General features: G+C 46.5%; 2 protein-coding genes across 4 annotated transcripts; both read left to right on the forward strand.

Moving 5' to 3' along the window:
* NFKBIL1 (NFKB inhibitor like 1) lies at positions 1-7,419 on the forward strand. The gene is made up of 5 exons (XM_080993109.1): positions 1-141; positions 2,466-2,774; positions 4,357-4,469; positions 4,552-4,669; positions 6,826-7,419. The coding sequence occupies exons 2-5, from the start codon at positions 2,486-2,488 to the stop codon at positions 7,365-7,367; spliced, it is 1,062 nt and encodes a 353-aa protein (XP_080849235.1). The 5' UTR covers positions 1-141; positions 2,466-2,485; the 3' UTR covers positions 7,368-7,419.
* A 5,800-nt stretch (positions 7,420-13,219) lies between these two features.
* Positions 13,220-25,659, forward strand: LOC308469943 (macrophage mannose receptor 1-like). Of its 3 annotated transcripts, none has more exons than XM_080993075.1 (7): positions 13,220-13,602; positions 14,943-15,284; positions 16,815-16,919; positions 19,316-19,402; positions 20,487-20,552; positions 22,428-22,568; positions 24,878-25,659. In XM_080993075.1, exons 1-7 carry the CDS (start codon positions 13,569-13,571, stop codon positions 25,207-25,209), a joined length of 1,107 nt encoding a protein of 368 aa, XP_080849201.1. In that variant the 5' UTR covers positions 13,220-13,568; the 3' UTR covers positions 25,210-25,659. The 3 variants fall into 3 exon arrangements, with proteins under 3 accessions (XP_080849201.1, XP_080849203.1, XP_080849202.1); XM_080993076.1 differs by lacking the exon at positions 13,220-13,602 and adding an exon at positions 14,183-14,572 and having other exon boundaries at positions 14,828-15,284; positions 24,878-25,658; XM_080993077.1 differs by lacking the exon at positions 20,487-20,552 and having other exon boundaries at positions 24,878-25,654.
* The last annotated feature ends 954 nt before the right edge of the window (positions 25,660-26,613 follow it).

Raw genomic sequence — 26,613 nt, forward strand, 5'->3', positions numbered from 1 at the left:
TTCGCTTTGGGCGGCTTCTTGAAGCCACATCCGCCCTCATCGGTGCGTGCCCTTTCTGCCTCCCCTTCCGCCATGGATCAACGCAGACCGGGAGGAATTCCTTCGTGCGCGAAACCTTGCAGTTGTCGGAAGGGTGTTTAGGTAATTATGATGGGGGTGCGGGTCTCGCGTGAAGACAGGTTTCTGGGGGGAAATCACGGAATGGTAGGGTTGGAAAGGGAACCCCTAGGGTCATCTAGTCCAACCCGCGGAAAACAGGACTCTCAGCTAGATCATGGCCATCCAACCTCCGCTTAAAAACCCTCAAGGAAAGGACAGTGAGGTGGGGAGAGGGGCAGCTGCCAAATTTCCTGACTGTGGGTTTCTCCCCATGGGGACATTTTGCTGGCCGCTGTAAGGGCAGGACACTGGAATAGATGGGCCTGATCCTGCAGGGCTCTTAAAGGTAAAGGGAACCCTGACCATTAGGTCCAGTCATGGCCGACTCTGGGGTTGCGGCGCTCATCTTGCTTTATTGGCCGAGGGAGCCGGCGTACAGCTTCTGGGTCATGTGGCCAGCATGACTAAGCCACTTCTGGCAAACCAGAGCAGCGCACGGAAACGCCATTTACCTTCCCGCCGGAGCGGTACCTATTTATCTACTTGCACTTTGACGTGCTTTCAAACTGCTAGGTTGGCAGGAGCTGGGACCGAGCAACGGGAGCTCACTCTGTCACGGGGATTCGAACCGCCGACCTTCTGATCGGCAAGTCCTAGGCTGTGTGGTTTAACCCACAGCGCCACCTTTGCCCCTGCAGGGCTCATATTCTTTTTTTTTTTTAAATGATATTTATTAAGGTTTCCAATAAAAAGAACACATCAATTAAAAAAAATTAAAAAGAAAAAAGAAAAATACACAATTCAAAAATACACAATACATAATCCAAAAAAAAAACACAAAACAACAAAAGACAAAAAAGAAAACAGTTAAAAACAATGCCACCTTTTCTTCACCACTTTTAAATTTACTTATTTTCTGGACCGCCTCATACCTCCCTCTTTTGTATTCCAGTTCAATTTGTTTGTCCAGCAATTTCTTTCCCTCTTTTTTAATCCCAATCCTTAAACTTAATATAATATAACATTAAATTTTTACCTCTTAAAAGCCAAATTTCCATTTCCTTTAACTTTTTTAATCCTGATCCTTAATCTTGATCTATATATAACTTTAAAACCTGTATAGCTAGAAGCCACTTATTTTCAATCCAACATCACTCTAACATTCTTTAATTTTGCAATGTTTCTGTAGATAATCTTTGAATTTCTTCCAATCTTCTTCCACCGACTCTTCTCCCTGGTCACGGATTCTACCAGTCATTTCCGCCAGTTCCATATAGTCCATCAGTTTCATCTGCCATTCCTCCAGTGTGGGAAGCTCTTGTGTCTTCCAATACTTTGCAATGAGTATTCTTGCTGCTGTTGTTGCGTACATGCAGGGCTCATATTCAGCTGTATAAAGATTCCCCACCACCAATGGGTAATGTTTGCCTCTCTATAAGCCACCTGGCTTTCCCAAAGGAGTGGAAGATTTCTGGATGCCAACAGATAAGGCGCTGCGGAGATGTGAAGTGCCTACAGAAAAACTATTTCTCTTCCCTAACACTCTGTGTGTGTTTGTGAGTGAGTGTGCTCACACATTAGGTAAATAGATAGTATCAGGTGTCAAACACAAGGATAATGAGCTAGGTCTTTGGTATAAAACCCAACAGGAGGGCAATTTGATTTTTAAGGGGGGAAATTTGAGAATGAGTTATTAACAGTGAACTTGTTTGCATTTTGCATTTCTTATGGTTCTAGGGGCCTCATATACCGCATATAAATATATATTGTGACATACATTCCTTTTTTCATTTCATTTTTTAAAATTTGTATACCGTCTTTCTATCTTACAATACTCAAGGCGGTTTACAAGCTGAAAAAACAAAAAATGTACAACTTATAACAATCTAATGCAATACAAAAATGCAACAATAAAACAAAACTTTAAAATAAGCAACCTACATCAAAAAGTAACATTCAACAATTATTAGAATAGCACAAAATAATAATATCAACATATAAAAGTTAAACAGAAATCCACTCAACAGTTACAATAAATAATTTCTAAACTTCTAATTTCTAATACACAAGCAATGTGGGGGCCATGTTCTTTGGAAGCTTGTTTAGACCAAGTTAATGGCCTTTTCGGCTTCCTCCACATGTGTAGGAGTTCTTTTTTTTAATAAGAAGAATAATTATGTGCTACGGGGGGGGGGGGGGGATCAGGATTTTAGAGACGCTTAGGTGGAGAATGGCCAAAATAAGGTTGGGAACCACTGGTATAAAACAAAGGTCATACAGCTCAGCTGAGCAAAGCAGAGATGGAGGTGTGTGGTCAGAACCCAGGGGGAGGGCGCTGGGTACTGATCCTGCATCTCCCCCCACAGCGTCAAGCCCTTTCCACCACATGCCCGCTCCCATGGCGTCAAGGTACCAGCGTCGCCTGTGGCGCTACGTCGAGTCCAGCCGTCGCCGCAAACTGCGCAGGCTCCTGCAGCACCATGGGGAAGCCTTGGACCTGGGCGAGGCGGCCGGGCGCAAGCTCCGAACGCCCCTTCACCGGTGCTGCGCCCGACAGGACCACAAAACCGCCATCCTCCTGCTGAAGCACGGAGCGGACCCCTCCATTCCGGACCGGCGTGGGGACACAGCTCTGCATGTGGCTGCCCGACAGGTGGCCCGCAAGGGGGGCACAGGTGAGGCATGGCCTTTGAGTAGTTCCTTGGTCAGCTTATGGACATGCTAAGTCCTTTGCACATGGGGCTCTGTGGTTGTCTGCTGTGGGTGGAGGAGATGGAATATGGAATATGGAATATGGAAGGATGGAGGTTGAAGGGATCTGTATGGTTTTCCAGGCCAACTCCCTCACAGGGCAGGAAATCTACTGCCACAGCATCCCTGATTGGTTGGATAATAGCGTCCCTGATAGGTAGGACTACGGCGTCCTTGGCAGGCTGTAAAATATTAATCAGCCTTATAAAACTTATAACACTTAAAAGGTAAAGGTAAAGGGACCCCTGACCATTAGGTCCAGTCGTGACTGACTCTGGGGTTGGGGCGCTCATCTCGCTTTATTGGCCGAGGGAGCCGCCGTACAGCTTCTGGGTCATGTGGCCAGCATGACTAAGCCGCTTCTGGCAAACCAGAGCAGCGCACGGAAACGCCGTTTACCTTCCCGCTGGAGCAGTACCTATTTATCTACTTGCACTTTGACGTGTTTTTGAACTGCTAGGTTGGCAGGAGCAGGGACCGAGCAACGGGAGCTCAGCCCGTTGCGGGGATTCGAACCGCCGACCTTCTGATCGGCAAGTCCTAGGCTCTGTGGTTTAACCCACAGCACCACCTGCGTCCCTTTTATAACACTTAAGAACGGTTTCACACACACACACACACAATAAACAACACCCACACAAGTTAAAACCTTGCTGTGAGGATAAAATGGGGAGGAGAACCATGTACTCCACCTTGAGCTATTTGTGGAAAGGTGGACTATAAAATTTATGTATTTATTTATTTATCTATATATACATGGGTGTAGCCAAAGGGGGAGGGCAGGGAGAGGCAGCTGCCCCCCAATCAATAAAAATACATAGCTAACTAAGGTTCCCCCCTCCACAAAAGGCCTGCCCCCCAAAAAAAATCCTGGCTACACCTATGTACAGTGGTACCTCTGGATACGAACGGGATCTGTTCTGGAGCCCCGTTCGCATCCTGAAGCGAACGCAACCCGCGTCTGCACGTTCGCGGGACGCCGCTTCTGCACATGCGCGTGACATCATTTTGAGTGTTTGTGCATGCGCGAGCGGCAAAACCCGGAAGTATCGCGTTCGGTTACTTCTGGGTCGCCACAGAGCACAACCCGAAAACGCTCAACCTGAAGCTATTTAACCCGAGGTATGACTGTACAGTGGTACCTCGGGTTACATACGCTTCAGGTTACATATGCTTCAGGTTACAGACTCCGCTAAGCCAGAAATAGTACCTTGGGTTAAGAACTTTACCTCAGGATGAGAACAGAAACTGTGCGGTGGCGGCGCGGCAGCAGCTGGAGGCCCCATTAGCTAAAGTGGTGCTTCAGGTTAAGAACAATTTCAGGTTAAGAACGGATCTCCGGAACAAATTAAGTACTTAACCTGAGGTACCACTGTATATATAAAAAGGCCTGGATTTCCTGTCATATTGCAGCCATTAGAGGGCATGGAGGGAGGGTTTGCCTGATGCTGTTAGGTCGGTTGCCATTCATTAATCTCGGTTTTTTTGTTCTTCGCCTTCTCCCAGTCTACGAAGACCTGTTTTCGCCCTTGCGAAACCGTTGCCCCTCTGCAATGAGCATCAGGAACAGAGATGGGAAGACGCCAGGAGAACTCCTGAGGGAAGAGGAAGAGAAATGGGTCCGTGGGGGAAGGGTAAGGTTGGGTTTCAGGTGCTTGCTGACCAGACTGGATGCTGATACCTTCCGTAACTTTTTTGCAGTGCTCTCAGGAGGCGTCTGAGGAAGACAAGGCAGAGGGTGACGCAGAGAGGGAATGGCGCCGCAAACTCCTCGGCGAATGGGAGGACGAATTTCAGGAGATGGGCTGGCAATACGAAGGTGAAGCTCAGCCTCGCAGAGTCAAAAGTTCTGTGAGAGCCAGTGTAGTGGTTAGAGTGTTGAACTAGGCCCCGGGAGACCTGGGTTCAAATCCACCGCCCCTCAGCTTAACCTACCCCGCAGAGCTGCTGGAAGGATAAAATGGGGAGGGGGAGAGCCATATGCCTCCTTCAGTTGCTTGTAGGACAGGTGGGATATACATTTTATTTATTATTATTATTTGCACTATGTTTGGCCTGCATATTTTTTAGTCCCTGATCAAAGTAATCAAAATAAACACAGGCCTGAACAAAAATTCATCATCATCATAAACTTTATTGCACTAGCCATGCCATCATTCACAAAGGAAACAAAAAGAAAAACAACAACAACCATAAAAAACATAAATACATCAGGCACTGCAAATACAAGGAACTACGGTCACGTCTCCTAGAAATTATTTGTTGCATACGATGTAATAGCAGGGGGTTCTCAGGTAAAATGTTCCAGCTTAAATGTCCGAATCACCTTTGCAATTGACCTCTATTTTATCTAGTTCTTTTCTCCGGATCTTCTTAGCTGCCAACACATATAGTGCTGCTTTATAAGTTACGAAGTCATCAGTAAGAACAAAAATTAGATAATCATGTATAAACAGGTCCAATAAACAACAAAGTAACCATTCTGGCATAAGCAAAAGGGCAATGGCAAAAATAAAAAAAAATCAGATTTAACCAAAGGGCTTTGCTAAAGCCAAACATAAGACATTTAAGCAGAGTAACCAGCCAATGGCCTTAGCAACAGTTCCCTCCCCATTTTTTCACTTACGGGAGTCTACTCGCTCCCCCTCTGCTTTTCCCTGCTCTGTGTAAGGTGTGCCTCCCTGGGGATGTACAAGTAATAATAATAATAATAATAATAATAATAATAATAATAATAATTTATTATTTATACCCCACCCATCTGGCTGAGTTTCCCCAGCCACTCTGGGAGGCTTCCAATCGAGTGTTAAAAACAATACAGCATTAAAAGTTCCTCCCTGAGACAGGGACCCTGACTTCTAGGCCTGAATGTACCTAGGGGGTCAGGGCAGACTATTTCCCTCTTGTTTTAAAAACTTTTTTTAAAAAAAAAATATATATATTGTACTTTGCCTACAGGGCTGCTGGGTGCATTGCTGAGAAGCCGGCAAACAACCCTCCAAATCTGTCTTCTCCAGGCAAAGCACGAGCCGCGATCTGTAAGACAAACCTTGCCCACAGCTCGTGGTTTGCCTGGAGCGAGGCAAACCATGGGCCCAGTTTCAAATGACTTGCTAAGCCAAGCCACGGCTTAGTTCACGGTGGCACAACCAAAAGAGCAAAAAGGCTACGACCTTTCCTCTGATAACCTGCATACTTACAGCTCCACACTAAACCATGGTTTGTGTTACATGCAAAACGGCTTTGCTCCTGCAGCAGATTATATTGACGGCTTTCTGTGCTGATCACCAGGGGGGAGGCGGGAATTGGTCACCGGGGTGACCCTTGGCTTGGGAAAATATTGCAAAAGATTATTAATTAATTAATTAAATTTATAACAGTGGTACTTCGGGTTAAGAACTTAATTCGTTCTGCAGGTCTGTTCTTAACCTGAAACTGTTCTTAACCTGAGGTACCACTTTAGCTAATGGGGCCTGCCGCGCTGCCGCCATGCGATTTCTGTTCTCATCCTGAAGCAAAGTTCTTAACCCAAGGTACTATTTCTGGGTTAGCGGAGTCTGTAACCTGAAGTGTATGTAACCTGAAGCAACTGTAACCCGAGGTACCACTGTACAACCCTTCACCTGAAGTTCTCAGAGTGGTTCACAAGATAAAAATACAGGATAAAGCAGGAAAGAAATAGTTTTTTTAAAAAAAAACCTCCCACAAGCACAATTTAAAGGCCATAGAATATTGATCAGCTGCAGCCAAAATTGTGTTATCACTTCCATAATTGCCATTTTGCCTGAGAATTGTCACCCTAGAAATTTAAATAAGTTCTCTTCCTCCTCTTTGATTCACACAGCTGTTATGAGGAATCCGATGATGTGTCTGGCCAACTGCCGTCCGAGTGCCATGTTCAGCTGGGTGTATAACGGGTGAGACGGTCCTTTAAGTTGTATTCTCAAATTCCTCTTCCCTTTTCGCCCTTCCCAGAGGATTTCTACACCGCTGGACCAGACACGGAAACCTACGAGGACTGGGCCGACCGCATCGCTCGCGAATACAGGCAGAGGCGCAGCCGGGACAACGAACGCCTTCGCCAGAGGCCTAAAGCGGAACCGCAGAAACCTCCGCCTAAGTTGGGGAGCCTCCGTGAGGAGGAACACCTGCTCTACAAACAGCGGGCCCGAGCCAAGGAAAAGGAACTGAGGGAAGCCAAGAAGCTGCGCTACGAGGAAGGCTGCAGCCGGGTCTTCTCCGCTGACGGTTCGCGCCTTTTGAGATACGTGGACATTCCCTGGCCGTGCGCGGCTGGGACGCCAGAGGAGATGGCCACCGTGGCGCTCCACGGCATGGAGCCCTCCGACAAAGCGGCTTACCGGCGCTTCCTGCGGCGCCAGCAGGCCCTCTGGCACCCAGACAAGTTTGCCCAACGCTGCGGGGCACGCTTGGCAGAACAGGATCGCCGCCGGATATTGGACACTGTCACGGCGCTGTCCCAAGCGTTCAATCGGCTAGCAGAAGCTTGCAAATAACTCTCTCTCTCTGTGTGTCCTTGGCTGTCTGTGAATAAAGGATTTTATTTTATTTTTTTGCCTTTTTCAAGAGGGCAGAATCGTGCTGGATTGTGTTGCGGGCAGAAAGGGCTCAAGATGTAAAATGAAGAGGTTTCTCTGCTCGTCTCTTGGGGGTCTTTCCAGAGAAGCACAGAGATAAGTGGCTCTGTCGGGCCTTTTCTGTCTTGAAAGGAACCCCCTTTGGAGACCAAAGCTAGTTAAGAATTTGTTTAAACCAGCCTTTGCCCACTTGGCAACCTCTGGATGTTTTGGAGTTGTAGTCCAGAACATCTGGAGGGCACCAGGTTGGCAAAGGCTGGTTTTCAATACATTTCCATGTCCTATATGTTCCTTTGCAGGGTTAATAGTGTCAGTTTATGGATTTGTCATAGCAAATACAACCCTACAAACTAAAAAAAAAAAATGTTGAGAGCAGCCAAAACAACAGCACAGAAACACACACGCGTGTTCTGCTTGAGTGCGGCACTGGGAAATAATTCTAATTCAGACCCAGAAATGGCTGGAGAGAGCTAGGAAGTCCTTGTGACTCATGAGGAAACCCTTCCCGATGCCCGAATAGAATGTCAGTGAGGGCGACGGAAGCCCCTAAGAGACCGGAAGCACAGCGGGGCCTTGTTTATGCTGCTCATCCTCTCCAGAGCTTCAATTCTAGTTATTGATATTTTAGGACACAGTATTTTGGGATGCGGGTGGCGCTGTGGGTTAAACCACAGAGCCCAAGACTTGCCGATCAGGAGGTCGGCGGTTCGAATCCCCGCGACGGGGTGAGCTCCCGTTGCTCGGTCCCTGCTCCTGCCAACCTAGCAGTTCGAAAGCACGTCAAAGTGCAAGTAGATAAATAGGTATGGCTCTGGCGGAAAGGTAAACAGCGTTTCCGTGCGCTGCTCTGGTTCACCAGAAGCAGCTTAGTCATGCTGGCCACATGACCCAGAAGCTGTACGCCGGCTACCTCAGCCAAAAAAGTGAGATGAGTGCCGCAACCCCAGAGTCAGTCACGACTGGACCTAATGGTCAGGGGTCCCTTTACCTTTACCTATTTTGGGTATGGATTGCAGAGAGAGAGAACAGCAGAGGAGGTGTTTAAAGGGGGTTTAGAGGGCGCTCCCCACGTTACGAGATTTCACTTAAGCACACGTGGGCCCAGAACATAACCCCCTGCATAACTGGAGAATTGCCTTTATCACACTCACAGTTTTACCAATCACCATTGCATTTCCGTCCCAAAATGCTCACATTAGTGTTTAAAGCCCTAAGTGACTCGGGGCCCCAAATATATGAAAGGGTGCCTCCATCCATACAGACCATCTCAAGATAAGCAGAGGAGGGCCTCTTGGTAGTTTCGCCGCCTGCAGGAGTTCAGGGTGGGTAGGTGGCCCAGGACAGGGCCTTCTCTGTGGCAGCCCCCAAGCGATGGAATTCCCTTCCCACAGAGGTGTGTCCAGCACCTTCATTACGCAGCATTCATTGCATGCTGGAAGACACATCTCCCTCCTGCCTTTCATAACTGAGAGGCTAGGGTTGCCATATATCTGGATTTTCCCGGAAATAAAGGTAAAAAGGTAAAAGACCCCCGGACGTTTAAGTGCAGTCAAAGGCGACTATGGGGTTGCGGCGCTCATCTCGCTTTTCAGGCTGAGGGAGCTGCCATTTGTCCACAGACAGCTTTCTGGGTCATGTGGCCACCATGACTAAACCGCTACTGGCACACAGAGGACCGTGACGAGTACCAGAGCACTTGGAAACGCTGTTTACCTTCCCACCGCAGCGGTACCTATTTATCTACTTGCACTGGTGTGCTTTCGAACTGCTAGGTTGCCAGGAGCTGGGACAGAGCAAAGGAAGCTCACCCTGTCGCGGGGATTCGAACCATTGACCTTCTGATCAGCAAGCCCAAGAGGCGCTCTAGTTTAGACCACAGCGCCACCCGTGTCCCTTTTCCTGGAAATAGCCTGGATTTGGTCATCTGAAACTGTGTCCGGGCAGAAAATCGCTGAAATGTCCGAAAAAATCTGGGCTTATGGCAACCCATGTCGGCAGCGTCGAATTTGGCGAAATTCATCAAAAATAGATTTTACAAAAACAGTTCAACGACTATTCCAAAAAAAAGGTGTCTGGATCTTCACTTTTTTGATATGGCAACCCTATAAGAGGCATATTTTTATTTTTTTAATATTAATTTTTATTAGTTTTCCAAATTTTAACAAACCCATCCAAATTATTTAAATTTAATACATTTTACCCCAGAAAATTAGGTTTCCCACTCCCGTTACAAACATATGTTCGTTACATTCCTTATGTTACTGCTTCATTCTTCTTTAATCATATTTTTAGAACCCACTTTAGTCTTTAGACCGTAATTAACTTATGGTCTGTGTGTGTGGTTTGGGAGCTGCCCGGTCAGCGAAAAAACACTGCTGTCCAGGGTTGTAAAGACTGTGGAGAGAATAATTGGGTGCACTCTTCCCACCTTGGATCAAATCTATGCCGTCAGGTGCCATAAGAAAACTGCAGAGATAGTGCAGGATAGTGCGCACCCTGGAAATGATCTCTTTCAGCTTCTGCCTTCTGGAAGAAGGTACAGGGTTATAAAGAACAGGACTAGCCACCTGAGAAACAGTTTCTATCCAAATGCGATTTTGGTTTTAAACTCAGTGTAAGGTAGCCTTTGTGGGAGTATATTGTATTTAATTATGGGGTATCAGAGTTTTTAGGGGGTTAACTAGGCTGGGATAGCAGGCTTGTTGGTTTTTGAACGTCTGATGTAGATTTATTCAATTTCATTGTTCTGTATGGGACAATGACAATAAAGATACAGTGGTACCTCGGGTTAAGAACTTAATTCGTTCCGGAGGTCCGTTCTTAACCTGAAACTGTTCTTAACCTGAGGCACCACTTTAGCTAATGGGGCCTCCCGCTGCCGCCGCACGATTTCTGTTCTCATCCTGAAGCAAAGTTCTTAACCCAAGGTACTATTTATGGGTTAGCGGAGTATGTAACCTGAAGCGTATGTAGCCAGAGGTACCACTGTAATTGTAATGTGCAGCTTGAAGTCTTTCAGATAAAAAAAGGGGACTTCCCCCAGCGCTCGAATTTCAGAGCTGGGAGAGCATCTCTGCAGCAAAGTTTCCTTAGCCGAAAAGCCCTCTCCCCAGTTTCTGATGGGGGTGCCTGGAAAATATGCTAATCTGAATAACTGGGCAGACTCATGGGGGAGAATTGGTCCTTTGGAGACATGAGTCATTTAGTCTAGCATCCTGTTCTCACAGGGGCCAATGAGATGTCTGTGGGAAACGCTCAACCAGGACCCGAGTTCAAGAGCACCCTCCCTCCCTGTGGTTTCCAGAAGATACCAAGGTCTTAAGCAGCAGAGAGCAGGGATAATAATAATAATAATAATAATAATAATAATAATAATATAATTTTATTTATACCCCACCCTCCCCAGCCAGAGCTCAGGGCGGCTAATATCAATAAAATTTCAGTAAAAACATAATAAGGAAAAAAAGAAAAATTTAAAATACAGGTTAAAATGCAATTTAAAATGCAGCCTCATTTTAAAAGTCAAAACCATAAGGAGAGGGAAACATAAGGGTCAGACTGAGTGCAAACCAAAGGCCAGGCAGAACAGCTCTGTCTTGCAAGCCCTGCGGAAAGATGGCAAGTTCCACAGGGCCCTAGTCTCTTGTGACAGAGCGTTCCACCAAGTCGGGGCCAGTACTGAAAAGGCCCTGGCCCTAGTTGAGACCAATCTCACCACCTTGTGACCTGGGACCTGCAAAGTGTTGTCATTTGTGGACCTTGAGGTCCTCCATGGGGCATAGAAAGAGAGGTGGGATGGGGAATTTGTACGCTGCCAGACATTGTCGGACTACAGTTCCCATCACTTGGTTGTGCTGGTGGGAGGCCAGAGTTCAGCCTCATCTGACTTGTGACTGGTTTTCTCATCGCTGCCGAAGAGCAGCACCAGTAAGTCACGCTACTGCTCAGGCTGCTTTGGAAGAAATGACTGCAGGAAAACCCCCGGTTCTCAAAATTCTCCACAATGTGCAGATCGTCGCTTTTAAAAAGTGGAGGGCTCTGCCTCTGGCCACCTGCAGCGTAAGACAGCTTCAACAGTACCGCAGCAAAATGTTGCAACATGGAGCGCTGTTCGTAAAGTAGCCCAGATTTTCTCATTCCATCCCCTACCCATTCCATTTATTAGTAGGTTCACACCCTGCCCCCACCACATCCCATGCCTACTGAGCACACTCTGTTCTCTTTGGTCTGTTTTGGATTTTCTCTCTCCCTGTAGGGTTTCCCCCTAAATATTTGTTGTACTTTGGGAAACCTTGGGTTTTCCCCTGCTACCTAGTCTACGTGAACGGTGCCACTTTTACTACGTTAGCTGAAGTACAACAATCATTTTGCCTCATTTCTGAACCTTTTCAGACTCTACGATATCTTTTTTTTTATTAAAAAAAATCATTTTTACATGATTTTACAATACAGAATTATAAAGAATTAATTTTTTTTAGATACATATCCAAATACAGAGACTCCTCCGAATCTCAGGACTTCCCTCACCCCCGCCCTGGAGTCCCATTTTAAACGTTTAAAACTGCATCTTCTTCCACCTCTTAACTATTGTATCAATCCATATTTTCCATGATAATTGTTACGCTGCAAGTGAAATCAAAACCCTGCCAATGTTTCCATCTGCTTGCAGTGGTCTCTTAAATAACTTACACATTTTTCTCATTCTTTTGTAAAAAAAATTGTCCTCTTGGTTCCTGAGGTTTCCAGTCAACGTTGCCATTTCGGCAGAGACCATCAGCTTGGTTTGCCATTCTTCTGTGGTAGCAACTTTGTCTTCTTTCCATCTCTGGGCCAGTAGCATCCAAGTGGCTGTTGTCCCATACATAAAAAGTCTTTTTTTGGTCTTTTGGGATAGCTGTAACTCCTAATAAAAAAGGCTTCTGGTTTTTTTAACAAAAGTTTTTTAAAATATTTTTTTTCAATTCATTATACAGTGGTACCTCTGGTTACATACGCTTCAGGTTACATACGCTTCAGGTTACAGACTCCACTAACCCAGAAATAGTACCCCGGGTTAAGAACTTTGCTTCAGGATGAGAACAGAAATCATGCTCCGGCGGCACGGCAGCAGCGGGAGGCCCCATTAGCTAAAGTGGTGCTTCAGGTTAAGAACAGTTTCAGGTTAAGGACGGACCTCCGGAACGAATTAAGTACTTAACCCGAGGTGCTACTGTATGGTAATTTATGGACCTAATAGGTATCTAAAGCCATTTGCCCATGTTGCCATGCAATCAGTCCATTCAGAATGTCGGCATCCTATATATAGAAATGAGCAAACCAGTGATATTTTTGGGAGCAGGCTAGCAGGCAGGGCCCATTACTTACATCATAGGAGCCTACATAACACAAAACACTGTAGCTGAATGTAGGTTTTATTTGTTTATCTTATATTTTGGAAATGTACATCCAGGTTTATTTTTCTTTTAATTTTTTGGGGGGCCCCCAAGAGATTGGTGCCCTAAGCTATAGCTTGTTTAGCTTATACGTAAATCCGGCACTGCTTCCAAGTTTTGGAGACCCAGACCCAAGACGTGCGTCATCTGGGACACGCTCCTAGCCAAGTCAGGTTGCTTGCACCTCGCTCTCACCTTGAGGAAAGCCCCGAAAAAAGCCCTTTTTTATTTTTTTAGGGGCTAGAGCGTAGCTTGAGATTGTGGAACCCAAAATGGCCGCCATGATCTCGGATTTAAAAAATGGGATGCACTTGGCAGTATGGAGCAGGAATTCAATGAAGGATGGAGACCGAACAGCTCTTGTTTGTTCTCTGAGATCTAGTTCCCAAAGTAAGGAAGCACCTGTCTCCAGCTCAGTGCCCCAGGAAGACAGGATGTTTCTGTGCCTATGCCTCAATTTGAAATTCAAATCTTCTTTCCTTTCCTATCGCATAATCTTGTGGACAAGGCTGTTGCCTCAGGTGGAATCCTTACCAAAACTAGGTCCTCCTCTTCATCATTCAGACACACCTAGGATTTAAGTCTCCCAAGCAAGGTCATAATTTCCCAGAAGTTGACTTTTGCAGCCTAGCACCTTTTTGGGCACTTGGAACCTGCCTGGGATTGAAGAAACTCCTTTTGCATCGCTATGAAGCTTTTCTTGGCAGCTGTCCTTCTAGGGGGTAAGTGAAGTTTATCCCACTCAAAGTATTTGCAACGAATAGGCTCAGAATTGATTCTGACCTAAATCTATTCGCCTGCCTCTTTATTTTATAAAATAAAAAAACAAAAAAACAGACATAGGGGAATTAATGCATTAGTAGTGTCATCCTGTGCATGTCTACTCAGAAGTAAGTTCCACTGAAAGGCTCCTGCACCTTTCATAGACGTGTAGAAGAGAGGATTTTAGGAGGCGTTGTTTGCATGCCAATTCCTTTAAATGGGACTTACTCCCAAGTAAGTAGTAGGGATGCCTCAACTGCCACCTGGAACCAGCTGTTAAAGCAGGCATCCTCTAGAGGAGAAGAAGCAGTGGTGCTCGAACCGGGCCTGGAAAACATGAGCATTGAATCCCTACTTTCTAGGTTGTCTGGAGTCAAGTCGCCACCTCTCACCCTACCTCAGAGGGGTTGCTGAAAGGTTAAAATGGAACAATCCTAGCATTTAGAGAGCCAGTGTGGTGTACTGGTTGGAGTGGGGTTCAAATCCCCAGTCAGCCATGAAGCTCACGGGGTTCTGACCTTGGAGTCAGTCACTGACTCTCAGCCTAACCTGCCTCACAGGGTTGTTTTGAATATTTATTTTAAAAAATCCCAGTGCTTACTGTCCAAAGTGCCTCAGAACAATGGCAGCTTTTTTTTTTTTAAATCATTTTTATTAAGTTTTCCATTTTAACAATCCAATCAAATCACATTAAGTATTCCAAATTATACATATACATATCAATTAATCCACATATTCTGCCGAATTATTAATTTTTTATTGGGACTTCCCATGCTTCAAGTTTGGGGGAGCTCTGGTCATCTCATATCTCTACTGCTTTGATAGTCATTTCTAATAGTTCCTTTAAATCTTCCTGTTGTTTTCAGAACAACGGCAGCTTAATGTGATAAATCATTATGATTTCCAGTCATGAAATCTGGACAGAGTACCGTATTTTTTGCTCTATAAGACGCACCAGACCACAAGACGCACCTAGTTTTTGGAGGAGGAAAACAAGGGGGGGGGGATTCTGAATCTCAGAAGCCAGAACAGCAAGTGGGATCGCTGCGCAGTGAAAGCAGCAATCCCTCTTGCTGTTCTGGCTTCTGGGATAGCTGCGCAGCCTGCATTCGCTCCATAAGACGCATTTCCCCTTACTTTTTAGGAGGGAAAAAGTGAGTCTTATAGAGCAATAAATATGGCAAGTCAGGGTTCAGAACCATAGAACTGTGGGGTTAGCAAGGACCCTATGTCTAGCCCGACCCCCTTTCGATACTGGATATATTTGGGTGCCTTTTCTCTTTGTTCTTTCTCTACACAGTCGCCATGGCATCGCTCCTGTCCTCAGACCGCGAATACTTCCTCATCCAGGACCCGCAAACCATGCTTGGTGCCCACTGCTACTGCCTTCGACAGGGCACCCGGCTGGCAGGTTTCCGGGATGACAGGGATATGGAGCAGGCTGCCTCCCTCTGCCCCAATTGCTCGTTCTGGATCGGGCTGTACCGCCAGGGCCTCTCTTGGGTCTGGCTTAATGGCGACCCCTATAAGTTTACGCAGTGGAGCCCAGCGTCCAGGACTTCGGAGAGCTGTGCGGTTATGAACGAGAGCCTGTGGTATCAAGAGAAATGCCTCCAAAAACATCCTTTTGTGTGCTGCAAAGGTGAGTGACGACGCAAAAATATGAGACGAAAAACACAAAAATGCATAATACATAAAAACAAGAACTAAACAAGGCACCTCCACAATAGCTTAACACCTACCAAAACAGCTAAAATGTATAAGACAAAAACAAATCTGTGCTGGAGGTGTGGTAAAACAGAGGGGACACTTACACATGTTTGGTGGACCTGTGAAAAAATCAAAAGCATTTGGAACACAGTATATGATGATCTTAAAAAAATGTTTAAGTATAACTTTATGAAAAATACAGAAGCTTTTCTACTAGGGATAGTGGACACAGGTATAGCAAGAGAAGATCAGAAAATATTCCTCTATGCCACAGGAGCGGCAAGGATCCTAACTGCTAAAAACTGGGGGGAAAGAAACTGTGCCAATGAAAAAGGAATGGCAAGACAAACTGTTAGAGTACTGTATATTGAACTGGCTAGATTAACAGAGGCAATTAGGGATCACACTAGACAAGAGTTTCAAAAAGCATGGGGGAAATGCAGAGAATACTTCACAAAACAGTGCCCTAAAATACATACCTGGACTTGTTTCGATTAATGTCTGCAGGAGACTTTGTGTATATTTAAGTTATAATTAGAAAAATCTTAATAATTATTCATAAAGTAAACAGTTTATAAGAAGTAAATAAGGAGGCCAGGTACAGGATAAAGGAAGTCTTTTCTTTTGTTGTTTGTATTGTTGTATGTTATGCTCATTGTATGTTATGTTCACATTTAATGAGGGTGGATTTCTGTATTGGGGGGCTGGGGGAGGTTATGTTATGTTGCAAATAAAATTCCAATAAAAATTAAAAATAAATAAAAATAAATAAATAAACAAGACACCTCCACACCTGAGCATGCTGTTACCTTCCTCTTGTGTCTCAATACCCCTGTTTTGAGACTGGAAGAAATTTAAAGACTATTTACAGAAATATTGTAAAATTAATGAATGCTAGAAGGATGTTGGATAGAAACTAAGAGGTTTTTAGCTGTAATGCTTTAAGAGATATGAAAAATGGTTTACAATCGGGTAAAAGCTTAATGGTAAGGATTTGCTGAACTAACAAACTGAACTGGAATACAAAAAAGGGAGGTACGAGGAGGTCCGGGGAAATAAGTGTAGGGAAGATAGGTTATGGAAAATTAATGTTGTTGTTTTTTAACTGCTTTACTTTGTATGTTTCTTTTTATTTTTTACTTTTTTGTTATTCTTTTTTCTGTATTCTGTATTTCTTGTATTTTTTGAAACTTTAATAAATATCATTAAAAAAAAAATCAATACCCCTGTTTTGGCTACGTCACTGGAAAGGCTCAGCATCTAAATCCACACCTCTTGTTCAAAGAACGTTTGACACGCATTCAAAGCACACGACCCTCCCATTCAGAATAATAGGAGCTGTGATTTGTTTAAGGGTGCTGGAAGTCCTGAGGGGGGGAAACTACAGTTCCCAGTAATAAGAAAAGCAAAGCGTGGATAAATAATCGCTTCGAAAAAGGGTCTCCTATATTCTGCCTTTCAGGGCCTACAGGCGCTCTTCCTTTTCTTCTCCAACTCCTGCTAAACTGCCGCTCCATACCTGACCAGAAGGACGGGTTGACTCCTGCCCCACAGTCGACCATGGCTGGTAGGTATCCTAAACCTGTAGTAGACTTTTCCCAAGCCTGATTTCAGCAAGTGGTGGAGGAGATGGGGAACAGGACCCTGAAGGTGCCAGGGAAATATTCTGTGGGTGCAGGGGCACTCAGGTTTGTGAAAACCTGGTAATTCCTCCGCTTGTCTCTAGGGGGAGCAATCGAGCATTAGGTTTTTTTTATTATTATTCTAACAGAATCTCATAGAATGATAGAGTTGGAAAGGACCCTGAGGATCATCTAGTCCAACCGCCCTGCAATGTCCCTTAGGGGGATCAAACCCTAACCCTAACCCTAACCTGAAACCTTGATTTTATCAGCACCATGAACTGACCATATGTGCTGGAAGCTGCCCGGAGTGGCTGGGGAAACCACTCTGTTGTTGTTGTTGTTGTTGTTAACCAACTGAGCTATCCACTTCCTATTGTTATTCTACAACACTTAATTGATGTCTGCTTTTAACTATTTCATGGTTTTACTGCTGCAAACTACTTTGATGTATTTATGTTTGGTGATAAAACGGTGTACAAAATTTTTTATAAAGCAAACAAACAGACAAATGTTATTTCAAGAAAAGCAGATTTCTATCCAGCCCTTCTGTAGTGCTGACACCTTCATTCCTATTAGTTTGCCTCTTGATTGTGTTGTTCCATATTGCCCAGTCCTCTACAGTGGTACCTCAGGTTAAGTACTTAATTCGTTCTGGAGGTCCGTATTTAACCTGAAACTGTTCTTTACCTGAAGCACCAGTTTAGCTAATGGGCCTCCTGCTGCTGCCACACCGCTGGAGCACAATTTCTGTTCTCATCCTGAAGCAAAGTTCTTAACCTGAGGTGCTATTTCTGGGTTAGCGGAGTCTGTAACCTGAAGCGTATGTAACCTGAAGTGTATGTAACCTGAGTTACCACTGTACTATATTAGGAATGCAGGAAGCTGACTTATACTAAAGCAGACCACTGGAAGACCACATCCAAGGATCTCATCTCCTGAATTATCCTCTGAAGTGGCTTAGGCCAAGAGTACATGACAGTCCCAAGGCTATATAATGCACTTTGTGGTTGGAACTGGAACCTGTGTCTCCCTGATTCTGATCTGGATCCATTTACCACAATCGCATAAGCCATGGGTAGGCAAACTAAGGCCTGGGGGCTGGATCCGGCCCAATCGCCTTCTCAATCTGGCCCACGGATGGTCCGGGAACCAGCGTGTTTTTACATGAGTAGAATATGCCTTTTATTTGAAATGCATCTCTGGGTTATTTGTGGGGCCTGCCTGGTGTTTTTACATGAGTAGAATGTATTATTTTATTTAAAATGCACCTCTGGGTTATTTGTGGGGCACAGGAATGCGTTCATTTTTTTCTTCAAAATATAGTCCGGCCCCCCACAAGGTCTGTGGGACAAGGTCTGCTGAAAAAGTTTGCTGACCCCTGGCATAAGCTCTCATTGCCAGCTCCTGCATCAGACTGAAATGTTCATCCTGTGATTTAAGAGTGGACATATCTATCAGCAACGGTCAGAATCAGAGCTGCGTACAAGATTGCCACACACCTAGGTATCAATGGAATCTTAGAAAATCTCAGATTGCAGGCCAGTGAAACATCCTCAGTTTCAACACTGAGGGAAACGGTCTCTGCGCCTCATAGGGCTTCCTGGAGTGAGGTGGGCACAAGTAGGAAGCCATATCCCTTACTCTAGGGATGGCGAACCTGCAGCCTGGCAGATATTGTTGGATCCCAACTCCCACCATCCCTGTCACAAGTTAGGGATGATGGGAGTTGTAGTCCAACAACATGGGAAGGTTCATAGGTTTCCCACCCCTGATGTATACACAGAGCAAGAACCATGGTTGACAGTATTAATATTGTGGCTCAGGGTGCTTCCACATTATGGGCGGTATTCAACTGCTCTGTCCCTTCGGCACTACGATTTCTGCTTGCCCAACAGGAATCCCCCCCCCCCTTCACCCCATGCACCCTTCCCAAATCTGCTCCACGGGGTTGTGGGAAACAGCCAGAACAAATTTAGGGGGGTCACACAGGGGGAGAATAGGGAGAGAACATCTTGTTGTGCGAGAATAATCATGAGAGACTTAGCATCAAGCCTAGATTACAGCCATGGTTTCTTGCGGTCAAGGGATTATCCCCTGAATGCAAGAAGCCAAACAAATTCTGCAAAACCGGTCGATGCAAATCCAGCTCCTTTGCATAATTTACACAGGTCCCAGGATGTGGCTTTCTAAAGTCAAGAATTCAGCTTGACTTCCCCCACAACGCAAACACTCACAAAGCTGTTTGTGTCCAAGTTACGGCCCTATAATATTTTGGGGGTGGGTGGGGAGGAAGGTAGTGAATGGCGGGGGAGCTAATTCTTAAAATCTTTCCTCTTAGTGACTTCCTCTCCCACAGCAAGTGGTTCAGCTTCAGATTCCTGGATACCTGTGACAAGCAAATGGTTCTCAGCCGGATCTAACCATGGTGAGTTTTTTCAAGACAGCCTGGAGGAGTGAAGAAGGGAAATGGAAAAGAGTGATGTTGTAAGAAAAAAAGGTAAAGGACTGGTCATGTTGTGCGGATGCCTGATGATCGTCTTCCAAAGCAACTACTCTATTCCAAACTTAAAAATGGAAAGTGTTAAGTTGTGGGTGAGACATAGCAGATGACGCAGTGATTTCTCCAAAGCAGCTCTTTATTTGTAAGCTGGAACAGAACTGAAAAGCAAACAGCTCAGCCGGCCTGCTTTTATAGGCAGCCGGCTGTCAACATTGTAGCATCAGCAACCCAGGGTTTCCCGCCTAAAGTAACTGACGTGGACCTGAGTGAAAACTATATACAGTGGTACCTCAGGTTAAGTACTTAATTCGTTCCGGAGGTCCGTTCTTAACCTGAAACTGTTCTTAACCTGAAGCACCACTTTAGCTAATGGGGCCTCTTGCTGCTGTCGCGCCGCTGGAGCACAATTTCTGTTCTCATCCTGAGGTAAAGTTCTTAACCTGAAGCACTATTTCTGGGTTAGCGGAGTCTGTAACCTGAAGCATATGTAACCTGAAGCGTATGTAACCTGAGGTACCACTGTACACGATACTCCTGGTGGCCAGGGTGAGAACTTCAATACATAACAGAAAGCGTACTGCTGGTGGTCAACAAAAGAGGTTTAAAGACTGTCTCAAGGCAAATCTTTAAAAAAAATGTAGTATAAACACTGACAACTGGGAAACACTGGCCTGCGAGCGCTCCAGAACAGCCTTTACCAAAGGTGTCATGGGCTTTGAAGACACTCCAACTCAGGACGCAAGGGAGAAACGCCCTAAGAGGAAGGCACGCTTGGCAAATCCACACCATGATCAACTCACATCTGGAAACCAATGTCCCCACTGTGGAAGGACGTGTGGATCCAGAATTGGCCTCCACAGTCACTTACGGACTCACTGTTAAAACCATGTTTATGGAAGACAATCTTACTCAGCTACAAGTGATCGCCAAAGAAGAAGAAGAAGATAAGAAAAAACTGCTCCTTTCCCATTATGGGTTACCAAAGAGCCTGTATTGAGTCCTTATGTAGGTTCTCTATCGGTAGGAGAAAATAACAGAGGCCAGCCAGAGAATATTGAGACAAGCAAAGCAGCTAGTAAGCTTGATCTTTATTAAAGCTGTTGCAACAGGGTGCTCCCCTCACATGCAGGAGGGAGGAGGAGACCCAGAACATTGGTGTGCAAACTCTTCTATAGACATTTGAAATTGCCTCCCCTGTAGCTCAAGACCACCCCCAATACATCATACATACATCACAGAAGGGGCGGTCTACAGCAGAAATATGAGTGTGTTGTTTTTCTCCTGTCTGCCAGGATACCTGATAATGGATCACTGACTGCATTACCTGGGCCATTTGTCCACTCTTTTGTGATGATAACTACTTAATTCCTGAGTCCAGGTCATAGGCTCACCCTGTTCATGCACAGACACACCCTTAAGACAGGATTTATGATCAAAGAGACAATGGGGAGGCTTTTCCATTTCTTTCCTCCTTGCAGAGAAATATTTGAGGTCACTGGAAGAGTCAAAATGGCTTTAGGACTGTTTTCCTGTACTGTTTCCAGACATGTAGTTTGTTTGTTTGTTTGTTTGTTTATTTGCCTTGTACAGTTATGAACATTTATTTTATATATATAAGATCTTAAAATTCCTATAGCAGTGACAAAACACAAGAGAGCAGAATGGGAAGGACCCAGAGGCCTGGTTCTTGATATTTAGTTAAGGTCACATATTGTGTGGCGAGTTCCTGTCCTCCCCCAGTGGAAATAAAGACACAATTATTTAAGGTTAATGGGCTAAATATGGCCACAACTTTATTGGTTACAGGTGATGAGCGGTATTGGCTTAGACATTGGTCCTAACAGACTATCCGGCTTCAGCCTGCCTGCTTGAAGTCCGGGAAGGGTTAACCACCAGTAGGGGGAGTCTTGCTGATGCACATCAACTAGGAACTCCCCTGGGGTCACTGCTCGGGGGCGTGCCTTAGGCCCTCACCTCCATAGGCTTTGGACAGGGCCACGCCCCCCAGAATCCTTTATCGGACTACCCTTCAATATGCGGGGCAGGTGATGGCGCTTCCTCCCCTCTTCCATCTACAAAACAATACCAATGCCTAACCGCCAATACTAAGGAAGTTGTGACGATTTGCTACAAAGTAGGCAAAAACCAAGTGGCTGGTGCCAATTTGCGAAGTGGAAAAATTCCTACCAGGCCCCTCAACGGCGACCAACCAAGGTCCATAGCAAGGTCAAGGAACGAAAACCTTATAGGGCGGGAAGGTGGGAAAGCAGGAACAGCTGTTATGTGGGAAAAGAGGGAGATCCCAGTGTGGTGTAGTGGTTAAGAGCGGTAGTCTCGTAATCTGGGGAACCGGGTTCGCTTCCCCGCTCCTCCACATGCAGCTGCTGGGCGACCTTGGGCCAGTCACACTTCTCTGAAGTCTCTCAGCCCCACTCACCTCACAGAGGTTGTGGGGGAGGAAGGGAAAGGAGAATGTTAGCCGCTTTGAGACTCCTGAAAGGCGGGATATCAAATCCAAACTCTTCTTCTTCTTCTTCTTCTTCATCCCCGGCCGTGCCTGCGTTTAAATCGGGTGGGCTGTGATGCCCCCAATCCTACCTCCTCTGCAGGGTGGAAGTGGCTTTGCCTGCCTATCAGTAATCCAGATACAGTCCTGGAACTGAAGAGGGCCCAAGAGTCCTCCTCGCCAGTAATACCATATGCTTCCCTTTGGGTATCTGGTTGGCCACTGTGAAAACAGGGTTCTGGACCAGACGAGCTCTTCTTAACCCCCAAAAACTGTGCAGCCAAAGCTCTGGGCTCAGTCTCCCAGTTCCAGCTTTTCATGAGGAAATTGTGGAACTCCAGATGTAGCCAGACTACAAGTCCCCTCTCCTCCGACCATTGTGCCTGATGGCTGGGGCTGATCTGAGTCCAAATGCAAAAATAATTGGGTATCTTGTCTCCTTAGGGTACAACCCTGCAACTACGGATGGAAACGAGCTCCCTTATCCCACTGCAGTTCAGGATCTCTCCTCAACCCAACACAGGCCTGAGCAAGAGACCAGAAACACAGAGCTGGCAACTTTCTCTGCTTCCGATTTAACAAAAGGTACATCCTGGACACGGGTGGCGCTGTGGGTTAAACCACAGAGCCTAGGATCAGAAGGTCAGTGCTTCGAATCCCTGTGATGCGATGAGCTCCCGTTGCTCGGTCCCAGCTCCTGCCAACCTAGCAGTTCGAAAGCACGTCAAAGTGCAAGTAGACAAATAGGTACCGCTCCGGCAGGAAGGTAAACGGCGTTTCCGTGCACTGCTCTGGTTCGCCAGAAGCAGCTTAGTCATGCTGGCCACATGACCCAGAAGCTGTATGCCGGCTCCCTTGGCCAGTAAAGTGAGATGAGCACCGCAACCCCAGAGTTGTCCACGACTGGACATAATGGTCAGAGGTCCCTTTACCTTTACCTTTTACATCCTGGAGACAGATCACTGTTTAGTTGCCTTTGGAAAGCTTTGTGGCAGGATGGGGGGAGGGAGAGGGGGGTTTTTTATTCCGACGGCCACATTTCCTTCTGGGGAAAAAGTGTGTGAAGCAACATTTTTCCTTTGTGCAATAAGCTAGTTTCTACAAACACATACCCCCTCAAAAACGTCCCGGGGAAAAATGGGACATCCTGTTTTTCTCACGCGAGAGCATGGCAGCCATTTTAGGCACCATACTGTCATGCTGAGATCTCGCCCCCGCTCCCCAAGTGATTTTTTGGAAGGGCCACAATCTCGCGTGATGCGGCACAATGTGCATTTTTGGCCGCAGTGAGAGCATAACCCTGAAAAAGGTGTGTTTTTTAGGCTCCGTGACTTTGTGCAGGTCACGTGACTTGCGCTGGCGCACGGACAAGAGGATGCATGTCCCAGTTTTGGGACTCAACATGTTGGAGGCTATGCAAACACACACTAAACATCTCCCCTTAGCCTATCCATCTGTCCCTCCCTCCCTGGTCAAAGCCATTTATGCAGCCAAGGCTAAGGCCCACCTGGCGGCTACCATGCAGATTCTGGAGAAATGTCAACACCTCAACATCCTGCGCATTGTAGTGTATCAAGGAAGACCCACCTGAGACTGTAGCCATGTGAGGCCTCACTAGTTATGACCTACCTAGTCCTGGAGGTGGCGCTGTGGGTAAAACCTCAGTGCCTAGGACTTGCCGATCGTATGGTCGGCGGTTCGAATCCCCGCGGCGGGGTGAGCTCCTGTCTTTCAGTCCCAGCTCCTGTCCACCTAGCAGTTCGAAAGCACCCCTAAGTGCAAGTAGATAAATAGGTACTGCTTTATAGCAGGAAGGTAAACGGCGTTTCCGTGTGCTGCGCTGGTGCTGGCTCGCCAGAGCAGCTTTGTCACGCTGGCCACGTGACCCGGAAGTGTCTCCGGACAGCGCTGGCCCCCGGCCTCTTAAGCGAGATGGGCGCACAACCCTAGAGTCGGACACGACTGGCCCGTACGGGCAGGGGTACCTTTTCCTTTACTAGTCCTGGAGGCATTGGCTGGGTATGGGAAGCAAGTCCGCCATCTTAATTTCCCAGAATCCCTAGTTTCAGCACTGCATTGGGGCATCTGGGATATTGTGGGGGATTTTAAAAAGAAGCAACTTCTGAGCTCTGGGAGCTGCTGCTCTGGGAGCTCTGGGAATTGGGGTGGGAGGGCCAAAGAAGGGGAACCAAGGTGGGCTTCTATGGCGGTGAGCCCTGGTCACTGCCCAAGGGTGGTGGGTGTTCACATTGGCATCCTCACAAGCGATCCTCTCTGATTTTGAAGAGCAGCCTCATGGCTAAACATCCGTAGGGCTTTTGGAAACAATCACACCCACAGCTGAGGAAGGGAAATACAGTGGTACCTCGGGTTAAGTACTTAATTCGTTCCGGAGGTTATGTTCTTAACCTAAAACTGTTCTTAACTTGAAGCACCACTGTAGCTAATGGGGCCTCCCGCTGCCACCACGTGATTTCTGTTCTCATCCTGAGGTAAAGTTCCCAACCTGAGGTACTATTTCTGGGTTAGCGGAGTCTATAACCTGAAGCGTATGTAGCCCAAGGTACCAATGTAAAGGGGTGGGGAAAGGGTGCCTCTAATACATGGGTAGGCAAACTAAGGCCTGAGGGCCGGATCTGGCCCAATCGCCTTCTAAATCCGGCCCGCAGACGGTCCGGGAATCAGCCTGTTTTTACATGAGTAGAATGTGTGCTTTGATTTAAAATGCATCTCTGGGTTATTTGTGGGGCATAGGAATTTGTTCATTTTTATTTTTATTTTCAAAATATAGTCCGGCCCCCCACAAGGCCTGAGGGACAGTGGACCAGCCCCCTGCTGAAAAAGTTTGCTGACCCCTGCTCTAATACCTCTTCTCTCTTTCTGTTTCCTGTCAGCGGGACCCCTGCAGGATCAAAGCCCTGTTGTCATTCAGGAAAACCGCACCTGGTTCGAAGCTCTGGCTGCCTGCCAGGCCAGAGGCCAGATCCTGGCCGGGAGGGTGGCACTCCAGCAGGGTTTGAAGGCTTGGCTGGGGCTGCACCGCCACGGGCTGTGGGGCTACTGGGTTTGGGCCAATGGGAGCGCCGTGGAGGAGCCTCAGAGCTGGCGGGAAGGGGAACCGAGCGATCCCCTATGGGGAAACTGTGGGGCAGGGACAGGAATGGAGGAAGGAGTCCTGTGGGAAGACGAATGTTGCGAGCAGAAGTTGTACTATGTGTGTGAATAGCACTCTGACGGCCAAACGATGCATGGCATGACAGCAGGGATAGCTCAGCCGGTGGAGCACAAGACGCTCAATCTCAAAGTCGTGGGTTTGAGCCCCATGTTGGGCAAAAGATTCCTGCATTGCAGGGGGTTGGACTAGATGGCCCTTGGCGTCCCTTTTGACTATGATTAATTGCGTTGATTGATGGATTGAGCCCATCGCTTCCCATTAAAAGGGTTTCATTCTAAAGACATCGGCAGTAAACAAAATAAACGTGTAAAAAAAAACCCAGCCCCAATTCCTTGTATAAATACAAGTGCACGTAAAAATCTCTCCAAAATAATACATGTATAAAAATATTAAAAGCGTTATCACACGCAAAAACAAGTGACAAGACAAGTCCATATATAAATGCAATTCCACAGTGAAAAACGACTTCCTTTGCAAAAGCAACTTCAAATCCAAGAGGTATACACACAGCCTGGGATAGTGACTTTGGGGCCAGTCACCGTCTCTCAGCCTGGTCCTACCTCAAAGGGTTGTTGTGAGGATAAAACGGACAGAGGGAGCAGGCCACGTACATCACCCTGAGCTCCTTGGACAAAAGCTGTCAACTTACAGATTTGAAAATAAGGGACCAGCAGCCTTGAAAATAAGGGATCAGCAGCCAAAATAAGGGATTTTGCTTAACCTGTACATAAATCCGGCACTGATGAAGCCATGCTGCTTTGGCTGCCACTGACTGTGTTTTGCAGGGGGTTGGACTACATGATCCTAAGGGTCTACAGCTCTGACCAAAGAAGAGTGGCAGACAAAACTGATGAACGACGTCGAGATGGCAAAGCTTACAGGCAGAATTAGAAACCAGGAAGAGGACCTCTTTCATAAAGAATGGGGAAAGTTTATCATTTAGTTGAAAAGCTATCGTAAAGAGTTACATACATTGGTAGGATTGACAGAAAACTTGTAAAAATTTGAACTATGGATGGACAAATGATTTATAAAAATAGAGTTATGAAAGGGATGCAGAGGGGGAAATCACTACATTAAGATGCTGCACTGGTTGGAGGGGATGCTAAGCAGCACGTCGGGGCTGCCTTCGTCCTGGCGCGAGGAGTTCCATCGGCCCTTCCCCACCTGAGAGGGAGGGAGAGAGACTCTTTCCCACGCCACCCGTGAGCCTGGCATGAGGCGGTTGCAGTGCCTTCTGCGTCCCTCCCCATCCCCTCCTTTTCCTCCTCCCTCAGGCTGCCTCCTCAGCCGCCACTGCTGCCTCTGGCTTCCCCTGGCAGCGCGACGGAAGTCTTGCAAGAGAGGGGCTGCCTGCCTACCCGCTGCCACCCGTCTTCTCATGACGTGCCCCTGAGGGGGAAAAGGGAGAGACGGAGACGCGGCAGCTCGTGCGCATGCTCTCTTTTGCTCTCT

The sequence above is a fragment of the Podarcis pityusensis genome (assembly GCF_964106645.2).
Source record: "Podarcis pityusensis genome assembly, chromosome: 2".
Taxonomy (NCBI): Eukaryota; Metazoa; Chordata; class Lepidosauria; order Squamata; family Lacertidae; genus Podarcis; species Podarcis pityusensis.